General features: G+C 45.9%; 1 protein-coding gene across 1 annotated transcript in view; it reads left to right on the top strand.

Moving 5' to 3' along the window:
* Positions 1 to 11,354, top strand: part of Npl (N-acetylneuraminate pyruvate lyase) — a 40,736-nt gene that overhangs the window by 18,157 nt on the left and 11,225 nt on the right. Inside the window, exons 6-9 of the mRNA XM_013352487.2 lie at positions 2,307 to 2,382; positions 6,242 to 6,334; positions 8,985 to 9,133; positions 9,255 to 9,293. Of these exons, the coding sequence (XP_013207941.1) occupies positions 2,307 to 2,382; positions 6,242 to 6,334; positions 8,985 to 9,133; positions 9,255 to 9,293 (357 nt within the window). The remainder of the gene's footprint in view (positions 1 to 2,306; positions 2,383 to 6,241; positions 6,335 to 8,984; positions 9,134 to 9,254; positions 9,294 to 11,354) is intronic.

The raw sequence follows: 11,354 nt of genomic DNA, 5'->3' as shown, positions 1-11,354 counted from the left end.
AAAAAAAAAAAAAAAAAAAAAACTGTCTAGATACAGTCTTCAGCCAGGACATAGGATCAAGAATGCAGAGACTCGGGTCACTCTGGGTTTAGTAATTGAGCTAGGTTTGCGCAAAAAGCTAGACAGGAGCCAGGCATGGCGGCACACACCTGTAATCCTAACTTCCCAGAGAATGAAACTGGGGCATTGAAGGTAGAAGACAACCTGGGCCACACAAGACAAAACAAAGCAAAAGCAGATGGTGATGGTTATGAGGCCTGGGCGAATTAATTAAGAAACTAAAGTACAAAGAGGCCTTAAATTGTTTATCAGAAGCCCAGTCCCTTTATACCTGCGCATTAACTGTGTCCCCAGGATACTCTAGCTCTATGATTCCACAGTTTTCATCTAGCCCAGTTCTTCGTGAAATGTTTTTCTTACTATTCGGATTTAATGTATAATGGCGGTAAAATACTCATAAATAACTAAAGAGATGGGCAGGGAAGCAGCTCAATTGGTAAAGTATGTGCAGCAAGCAGGACAACTTGAATTTAGACCCTCGGGAACCACTTGAAATGATGGGTGTGGCTACAGTGCCTACAACCCTAGCCTTAGGCTGGGTGGAGACAGCAGATCTCTAAAGCTCAGTAGTCAGCCAGCCCAGCCCAATGAATGAGCTTTGGGTCCAGTGAGAGACTTTTAAAAAGTAATAAAGATAAACTGGGGGGTGGTGGCGCACGCCTTTAATCCCAGCACTCAGGAGGCAGAGACAGGCAGATCTCTGAGTCCTAGGCCAGCCTGGTCTACAGAGTGAGTTCCAGGACAGGCTCCAAAGCTACACAGAGAAACCCTGTCTTGAAAAACCAACAACAACAATAATAATAAAGGCTAATGAGGTAGTAGATGCCTTTAGTCCCAGTACTTGAGGTGGATCTCTGTGAATTCCAGACCAGAGTGGTCTACACAGTGAGATAAATTACACAGGCACAGAGTGGTACACAGACATACATATAGACAAAACACCTATATTCATAAAATATTTTTAAAGTGTTATGAATGCCCAAGGAGAAGAAACGTCCTTTATACTTTTCCCTGGGGGAATTCAAGAAGCTGTCAAAGCATGGTGCTATGTATCTTTTGAGATAGATATATAGATATAGATATATATAAAATCATATATATATATATAAAATCTTTTTCTTCTTAACCTTTCTCATCTGTATTCCCAGTCTGTAATGTCAACTTGAAATATGACTGTTATACCATCCCGTGGGAAAGATATTACCATTGAGTAGGCAGAGCAGTGGAAGAAAAATTATACAAGCAGGCTTCTCTGTTAACAATTGTAAATGAGCTGCTCATGTCTTAGCAAAGTGACTTTGGTGGCGTGGTAGGATTTTGTTGTGTGTGTATCCTGACAGAAATCCAAGTAGCCACACATAGTGGCACAGGCCCATAATCCTTGTTTTTCAGAAGGTGAAAAGATTAGCCTAGGGAGCCTAAGTGTGGAGGAATATGAGTTCAAATCTGGTCTACATGGGAGCTCCAGGCCAGCCAAGGCTACATAGTGAGACCCTGTCTCAAAAGCCAAAAGCCAGCAACATAGATTCTGGGTGCTCAGAAAGATGATTCAGAGATTAAGGACACCACCTTCCAGAGAACCCCAGTTTGATTCCCAGCACCCACGTGGCGGCTTACCACTGTCTGTAACCCCAACTCTGGGGGACCTGACACCTCTTCTGGTCTCTGGATGCCTGTGTACATGCCTGAACACACATAAAATAAATCTTATAAAAAGTCAGTGAGTGAGCCGGGCGGTAGTGGCGCACGCCTTTAATCCCAGCACTCGGGAGGCAGAGGCAGGTGGATCTCTGTGAGTTTGAGACCAGCCTGGTCTACAAGAGCTAGTTCCAGGACAGGCTCCAAAACCACAGAGAAACCCTGTCTCGAAAAACAAAAAAAAAAAAAAAAAAAAAAAAGTCAGTGAGTGAGAATAAATCCAGAGAGGCAGTGAGATGGCCCCTCTCCAGCAACCTGGGACATTCCAGGAATGACGTTTTAATTCAGCAGTTCTCGACCTGTGAGTCTCAACCCCTTGGGGTCACCCAAAGAGCATCAGAAAACACAGATATTTACGATTTATTATTATTATTATCGGGTCACAGCATTAGGAAGGTTGCGAACCATTGTTCTAATTAAATGGTTTAATCTTTCTGTTCTCTAGAGGGGCAACAAATCTGAAGAGGTTTTTGCTGACCTCTAGAGTTTGTTGGTGAGTATAGGGACTGTGATCACTCACTCTGTTATGGTCTTTTCTTCCTGTCAAGGCCCAGCATGCAGCAGAAATTGGAGCTGATGGCATTGCTGTCATTGCACCTTTCTTTTTCAAGTCACAGAGCAAAGGTAACAAGTACCAGTGGCCTTTTTGAGAGCCTGCTCCAAGGCCACTTCCAGGGAATGCAAAAAAAAAAAAAAAAAAAACAAATCCTCAGGGGCCAAACATCTCTATCTAAGGGGTAAATAAGAAACCGCGCACTTCCCAATGGTAACTTTCTCTCTTACTTCATCTTGAAAAATCTCTTTCTGAAAATCTGTCTCCACACAGCTGCATAACCCTCCTGTCTCCATCACACCTCTCTCCTACTTCCCCCTCTCAGCAAAGCCTCTGGATGAATATAAACCACATTTTCAGGGCCACACAGCACTCCCTGAGTAAACAATAAGAAACAGAGCTGCGGTGGTGGCGCACGCCTTTAATCCCAGCACTCAGGAGGCAGAGGCAGGCTGATCTCTGGGAGTTCGAGGCCAGCCTGGTCTATAAGAGCTAGTTCCAGGACAGGCTCCAAAGCTACAGAGAAACCCTGTCTCAAAAAAAAAAAAAGAAAAAAAAAAAGAAGAAAAAGAAAAAGAAACAGAGCCAAACTGATCTAAGTTTCTGTCAGGCTAGGGGTGTTAGGTTGACCGGCCAGTGAGTAATACGTAGCCATGCATGTAGCCAGGGCTACAAGGAGAAACTCTATCTTGAAACACTGCCCCCCCGCAAGAAAAAACCTATTGTTTTCCAAAATAAACTATGGATTTCTTCTTCTATGATGGTTTCTCTGTAGGAACTATTTGTGTCCAAGTATAAGGAAATTTGTGTGTGTGTACATGTGTGTATTTTTTTAAGATAGTATCTCAAGTAGCCCAACCTTCCTTGAACTCTTGTTTGTTTATTTGGCGAGAAGGGGTGAGACAGGATCTCTCTATATAGCCCTGGCTATCCTGGAACTCACTATGTAGACCAGGTTAGCCTCATACTCACTGAAATCTGCCTGCCTCTGCTTCCTAAATGCTGGGATTAAAGGCATGCACCACCACCCCTGGCCTTTGAACTCTTTATATAGCAGGAGATGTTGACTTCCTGATCTTCCTATCCCCACTGATAAGGGACCTTTTACTTGGGGTGCAGTGGGGTTTGTAGAGTACTTTCCTAGCATGCACAAAGCTTTAGGACCCCAGGTTCTACATGCCTGAAATCCCAGGCCTGAAGAGGTAAAGACAGGAGGATCAGAAGTTCAAAGTCATCTTCAGCTACATAGGGAGTTTGAGGCCATCCTAGGATATATGATGTCCTGATTTGTAGGGAGGAGAAAGGGAGATATTTGTGCAGATGATTAAAGCCATAATTAAATCCATAAATTGTCATGAAATGACACCCACTGTTGGCAGATAGAAAACCATCCCTTATGTAGGTAAATAATTTATTTACTGATAGTTTGGAAATTTAGAATGGACATTTTTTCATGCTATTTTGCAATTTTTTTATGTAAGCATTTTCTGAAAAATGAGCAGAGAGATGAATTATTCATAACAACTTTATTTGAAGCATTTCCTGAGTGCTGAGCATGTTTTCACAGTACGCAGAGGAGATGACACATGAAATTGTCTCTCCTGCTTGGGGCCTCATCCACAGTGTGAGCCTATTCTCTGTCGCCTGCAGTAGTGCAGTTGACTTGATGAACAAAGGAAACCCACTTCCTTGACAGCCAGAGTCTCGCTTCTGCTCTGTCCAGATCAGTCCCAAAAGGGAAAGCGTGTCCAATGCTGTCGAGTGTTTATGGTATGTGCCCCTACTCTTTTTCCTTTTTCAAGACAGGGTTTCTCTGTGTGATAGTCCTGGCTGTTCTGGGACTCACTCTGTAGACCAGGTTGGCCTCAAACTCACTGAGATACGCCTGCTTTTGCCTCCCAAGTATTGGGATTAAAGGCATGTGCCACCACTGCCGACCTTTTCTTTTTTAAGCTCTTTTAACACAAGGGATTGAACCCAGGGCCTCAAGTGTGCTGGTCTGCATGCTACAGAGGAGCTATACTCCCCTCTCTTGTTTAAATTTTTAAGAAAATGTCTAAGTTACCCAGGCTGGTCCTGAGTTAATCTTGTTGCCCAGGTGGGCTGTTTATGTGTGCATGCGTGCATACGTGCATGCCTGTCTGTGTGCGTGTGTTTGTGTGCATACATGCATGCGTGCCTGTGTGCGTGTGTGCGTGTGTGTGTGTGTGTGTGTGTGGATATGCATATGCCACACGAGTGCACATGGCCACAGGTAAGTATGGAGGTGAGGAGACGAGTCCTTTTAAGACTCAGTTCTCTTCCTCCACTGTGGGTCTCAGGGATCAAACTCAGGTCATGGGGTTGTGTTACAAGTACTTCTATCCTTTGAGCCCTCTCCCAGGCCCTGGCCTTGAACTTCTGAACGTCTCACCTCAGTCTCGCAGGAAGCTGGGATCACAACGCCAGGCCCAGCTATAACTCCATTTTAAAACTGAGGTTTCTCTTTGTTGCTATTGTAGAATTGTCCCAGTTACAGTGTATAGCCCCTGTTGGTCATTGTCACACTAGCCCTTCTGGGGTAAGAACACTGGAGTCTGTCCTGATAGGACCCTGATTTTCTTAGTAATATGTAATGATTGTCTCTCCATAGTGGGGAAGTACATGCCTGGCTTTCCCCACCCCTCTCCCCTTGTGCTGGTGACCAAACCCAGGCCCTTGAGTATGATATTATACACCTACCACTGAGCTATACCCTCAGCTCCAATTTGTGTGTGCATGTATGTGCACATGTGTACGGGGGCCCTTGCATGTGTGCCTATGTGGAGGTCAGAAGTTGACATCAGATGTCTTCCTTAATCACTGAGACAGGGTTACTCTCTCACTGGTCTGGAGTTCAGAGTCCAGCTAGCAGTCCTCAAGGATCCACCTGGCTCTACTTCCCCAGTGCAGAATTACAGGCGTGTACTGCTGTGCCTGTGGGTGCTAAGGATCTGAACTCCGGTCCTCATGCCCGTTCAACAAGCAAGGAAAGCAAGTACTGACTAGACCATCTTCCAGACTCCCTAGAACATTTTGCTCTTTCCTTTCTTTCTTTCTTTCTTTCTTTCTTTCTTTCTTTCTTTCTTTCTTTCTTTCGTTCGTTTGTTTGTTTTGGGAAAGGGTCTCACTATGCAATACTGGCTAGCCTGGAACTTGCTATGTATATCAGGCTAGAACTCACATATACCCAACTGCCTCTGCCTCCTGAGTCCGAATGATGGGGATTAAAGGTGTGCCCTACCCTGCCCAGTTTTTTAACAGTGGGTTAGTGTGGTCCACTAGTGTGAGAAACAAAGCAATTATGATTTTTAGTTTTATTTGTGTGTGTGTGTGTATGTGTTTGTATGTATGTCTATAAACAACAATGCACGCCTGGTGCCCTTAGAGACCAGATGACAGCATCAGATCCTCTGAGACTGGAGTAATAGATGGTTGTGAGTCACTATGTGAGTGTAGAAACCAGATCAGATCCTCTGGCAGACCAGCCAGTGTTTGTAATTGCTGGACCATCTCTCCAGTCCTCTTATTTTGGCCTCAAAAAATAAAACTTTGGTGAAGTGACGTTGCAAACACACAGTTGAGAATGGTAAGGGCAGTTAGGAGTTTTCAGTTTCTGAGAGGATGACTGCATCTCATTGAATGATTTACTTAAAAAAAAAAAAGATTTGCTTATTTATTGTGTATACAGTATTCTGCTTGCATGTAAACCTGCAGGCCAGAAGAGGGCACTGGATCTCATCATAGATGCTTGTGAGCCATCATGTGGTTGCTGAAAATTGAACTCAAGTCCTCTGGAAGAGCAGCCAGTGCCCCTTAGCCTCTGAGCCATCTCTTCAGCCTGAATGATTCACGCTCTCATACAGGAAAGCCATTGTTCTAGTCTTGTTCATGGGACTCTTGTTCTTTCAGATGCCCTGATAAGTTTCCTGAGGGAGGTGGCTGCTGCAGCCCCTGCTTTGCCTTTTTATTACTACCACATTCCTTCCTTGACAGGGGTAAAAAGTAAGTATTGTTGTATTTAACTACATTTAACTTTGTTTTATGTGTCTGCATACAAGTGCTTTACTTGCATGCGTGTCTGCACCACATGGTGCTTGGTGACCACGGATATCAGAAAAGGGCAGCAGATCCCGTGGAACTGGAGTCAGAGATGGTTGTGAGCTGCTGTGTGAGTGCAGGGAATCAGACCACCGGCCTCTAGAAGAAGAATCAGTCTTCTTCCACTGAGCCATTTGTCTGAAACACAAATATTTCATTTTTTTCCTACATTGTCTACAACTCTCACATATTCCATCAAGACACTCCATTTTGGGGGCCTGGAGAGATGATGACTCAGGGGTTAAGAACACTGGCTGCTCTTCCAGAGATCCTGAGTTCAATTCCCGGCAACCACATCGTGGTTCATGATCATCTATAATGAGATCCGGAGCCCTCTTCTGATGTACAGACAGAGCACTGTATACATAATAAAGAAAAAAAGAAAAAAAAAAAGAAGCTCCATTTCATCCCACCCCATCCAACTACACAGGCCACTGATGAGGCAGCTAAAGTTGCTTCAAATAGAACTGTTCTAAGACCTCAGCCATTCGCGTCAGTGTCACTTTACACAGAGGTCCTTGTGCTTTACAAGAAGAGTGGATAAAACTGGGTGTGGCTGCGGAAGCCTGTAATTCATGGTAGAGGCAGGTGGACCAGGAATTTAAGGTTGTCCTCTGCTACACAGCAAGTTCAAGGCCAGTCTAGGATATGAGACTTCATCTTAAAAGGAATAAGAAAATTTGGCAGGCAAGCCAGGCCGCAGTCGCTCACACATCTTTAATCCCCTGTAGGTAGAGGCAAGTGGATCTCTGTGAGTTAGAGACCAACCAGGGCTCTGTTACACAGAGAAACCCTGTCTCAAAGAAAAGGGGCTGGAGAGATGGCTCAGAAGTTAAGAGCACTGACTGCTCTGCCAGAGGTCCTGAGTTCAATTCTGGTGGCTCACAACCATCTATAATGGGATCTGGAACTGTCTCCTGGAAAGTGTATATATAATAGAGAGAGGGAGAAAGAGAGAGAGAGAGAGAGAGAGAGAGAAGGAGGGAGGGAGGGAGAGAGAGAGAGAGAATTTGACAAGCTAAAGCAGGAAAATTGCCATGAATTTGAAGTTAACCTATTCCCATAGGATAGGGGGATATATAGCGTATATGTAGGATAGCTACATAGTAAGTTAAAGTCCAGCCTAGGCTATAGCACGAGATCCTAGACATTTATAACAAGCACTTTGTAGATACATATTCATTTAGTCGGTTAGTTTTGCAATACTGGGTCTTTAACCAAAGGTATCGTTCAAACTAGGCAAGTAAGTAGTCTACCACTAAGCTATATCCCCAGTGACTTCATCAGATCACAGGACACCACATCAGATCACAGGATGGGCTAGGGGTTGTCACTGCATCAGATCATGGGATGGGCAAGGGGTGGTCACTCCATCAGATCACAGGATGGGCTAGGGGTAGTCACCTCGTAAGATCTCGGGATGGGCTAGGGGTGGTCACCTCATCAGATCACGGGGTGGGCTAGGGGTGGTCACTGCATCAGATCACAGGATGGGCTAGGGGTGGTCACTGCATCAGATCACAGGATGGGCTAGGGGTGGTCACCTCGTAAGATCACGGGATGGGCTAGGGGTGGACCTTATCAGATCCCAGGATAGCCTAGGAGTGGATCTTATCAGATCGCAGGATAGCCTAGGGGTGGTCACCTCGTTAGATAAGGAGATGGCCTAGGCGTGGATGAAGATGTAAAGTACGGTGTTCACCTTGGATGTGCACAGCTTCCCATGGACAAAGCATGGCAATGCACACCTACAATCCCAGAACTTTCATGGTGGAGGCAGGAAGACCAGAAGTTCAGTGTCATCCTCAGCAGCTTTGTAGAGAAACCACCCTAGGTTTACAGGTGACCATGTCTCAAAATGAAAGAGAAAAGAATCCATAGCTTGCCGGGCGATGGTGGCCTTTAATCCCAGCACTCGGGAGGCAGAGGCAGGCGGATCTCTGTGAGTTCGAGGCCAGCCTGGTCTACAAGAGCTAGTTCCAGGACAGGAACCAAAAAAAAAAAAAAAAGCTACGGAGAAACCCTGTCTCGAAAATCCAAAAAGAAAGAAAGGAAGGAAGGAAGGAAGGAAGGAAGGAAGGAAGGAAGGAAGGAAGGAAGGAAGGAAGGAAGGATCAATCCATAGCTCTTTCTCCCAATAGCCTGACTGCCCTGAAACTGATGCTCACTGTATAGATCAGGCCAGCCTCAATCTCAGAGATCCACCTGCCTCTGCCTCCTGAGTGCTGGGATTAAAGGCATGCGCCACCATCGCCCAGCTGGACACAGTCTCACTATGTATCCCACCCTGGCTGGCCTGGAAATGTAGACCAGGCTAACCTCAACCTCACAGAGACTGCCTGCTTTTGCCTCCTGAATGCTAGGGTTAAAGGTGTGCACCACCATGCCCAAGCTGTTACTATGTAGCTCATACTGGCCCCAGAATCGCCTTGCTTCTGCCTTCAGAGTGCTGGGAATGGGAATATAGTCATGTGCCAACATGCCAGCTCAAGACGGTAATTGACAGTCTCTGTTGCTGTGCGCATTGATAAAGTAAGTGTTTGTTGTTCCGAAGTTCGTGCAGAAGAGCTGCTTGATGGGATTCGGGAGAAGATCCCCAGCTTTCAAGGACTGAAGTTCAGTGACACGGATCTCTTAGACTTCGGGCAGTGCGTGGATCAGAATCAGCAGCGACAGTTTGCTTTGCTGTTTGGGGTGGATGAGGTAAGTTATCCCCTGGGCATATCCCAGCTTCACAGTGATCCATTTTAGCTGTTTATGATATGACAGCTCTTCTTGTTTCAAAACAAAAAAAAACGAGTCTCTCTGTCTCTTTTTTCCTCAGCAACTGCTGAGTGGTCTGATCATGGGGGCAAATGGAGCCGTAGGCAGGTAAGCACAGCGTGCCCTTTCCCAGTGATTACAGATTTAAAGTCACTCATCACTGGAGTGCATGGGCTTCTTGCATGTTCGTCCTCTCTAATTGAAGTCATTTCCATGCCATTCATTGGAAAGAAGCTGGATAATTTGCTCGACTGGTGCAATTTGACTCAGTCATGAGAAGATGGACCCTAACTGAAAAGGAGTGGCATTCTCTGCTCCTCTTCCTCTCTCCCCTCCCCTCCGCTCACTCTGGCTTTTCTCTCAAATGCTAATGAAATGATCCTCAAGCTTTAATAGGAAGGGAGGGAGGGAGGAAGGGAGGGAGGGAGGGAGGGAGGGAGGAAGGGAGGGAGGAAGGGAAGAAGGGAAGAGGGAGGAGCATGGAGTAGTGACGTAAACCTGTAATCCAGCCTGTGAGAGGTAGAGGCAGGAGGATTAGGATTTCAAGGTCATCCTCAGCTACGTGGAAAGTCTTTAAGAGAATCTCAAGAACTACTTGAGACTCTGTCTCAAAACTGACAGCAAAACAGAAACACTTTAGTAGTGGTCACTAACAGGTTCCTACCCACACAACCCCATCCAAAAACCTGACAGGGGTCACCTCATCCATCATAGGATCCTATGGCCAGATCAAGCCAAATGAAAAAGTAGAACAGGTTTATTTGAGCAAAGCAACTCCTGGGCAGGTTCCCCACTCCCAGAGACCCAGGCCTGAGAAGCCGTGCCCACAAACAAAAGCAGGGAAACTTTATAGGTTGTAGGTGAGGAGTGATAATGCGTCCACTACAGGCTGGGTTTGTGCCCATGTGTGATCAAAAGCTGAGCATTTGAGGTGGGGGACTTATTGGGTGGCTAGAAACTTCAGGAGAGGAAGCTGCAGTCGCCGCCAAGAATGCAGAACTGGGCATTTTGACACCTTTCTTGTGTTCTGAGCAGGCAGGGTTTGGAGAGAGAGAGAGAGAGAGAGAGAGAGAGAGAGAGAGAGAGAAAGAGGAATGGGGTGAGCTGGAGGTTCCAACCACACAGCCACATGTGATGATCTATGCTTTTAATGCCAACATTCAAAGAACTGAGGTAGGAGGATAGCCATGATTTTGAGTTTATGATAGCTGATAGACTCTGTTTCAGAGAGAGTGAGAGAAGGAAAAAGAGACAAGCAATTGCAGGCTGCTCTTCCAAATCTCACCTCTGCAGGCTCCTACAAGCACATGATACACATAAACTCATAAGACAAAAACACATACATATAAAAATAATAGGTTTTTTATTTTTATGTATTTTTATTTTTCCATTCAAAAAATTTCCACTTCTTCCCCTCCTCCCATTCCCCTCCTGCTCCCCCACTCACCCTCTTTCCTCCCCCTCCAGTCTTAAGAGATGGCAGGGTACCCTGCCCTGTGGGAAGTCCAAGGCCCTCCCTCCTCCATCCAGGCCTAAGAAGGTGTGCATCCAAATAGACTAGGGTCCCCAAAAGCCAGTACATGCAGTAGAAACAAGTCCCGGTGCCATTATCAATGGCTTCTCAGTCAGCCCCCATTGTCACCCACATTCAGAGAGTCCTGTTCTCATGCTTGTTCAGTCTGAGTCCAGCTGGATTTGGTGAGCTCCCATTAGAACAGGCACACTGTCTCAGTGGGTGTACCAACCCCTCGTGGTCCTGACTTCCTTGCTCATCTTCTCCCTCCTTCTGCTCTTCAGCTGGACCTTGGGAGCTCAGTCCAGTGCTCTGATGTGGGACCTCCTGGTACAGGAGCAGGGCCTCTTGCTGGCCCCAGGACCCCTCTGGATGGATCTCCTGGCACAGGAGCCAAAATAATAGTTTTTAATCTTAAAAAGGAAAGTTGTGTTATGTGATAGTATCCAGTGTAGTCAGGTGAGGGAGATGAGCATGTGGACTGAAGGGGCCCAGGGACCCCATCTTTGCAGGGCCTCCTGTTAACTCTGTAGACCCCAATGGTCAGTATCTCGAAGCTAGAGTGTCAGAAGCTTAGTTACAAATGACAGAAATCCGTTCAAACTAGCCCCTGTTTAAAAAAAAAAAAAAAAAAAAAAAGCCAGGCAG

Source organism: Microtus ochrogaster (genome assembly GCF_000317375.1).
Source record: "Microtus ochrogaster isolate Prairie Vole_2 chromosome 6 unlocalized genomic scaffold, MicOch1.0 chr6_random_2, whole genome shotgun sequence".
Taxonomy (NCBI): domain Eukaryota; kingdom Metazoa; phylum Chordata; class Mammalia; order Rodentia; family Cricetidae; genus Microtus; species Microtus ochrogaster.
This window is presented reverse-complemented; position numbering and strand designations above follow the sequence as displayed.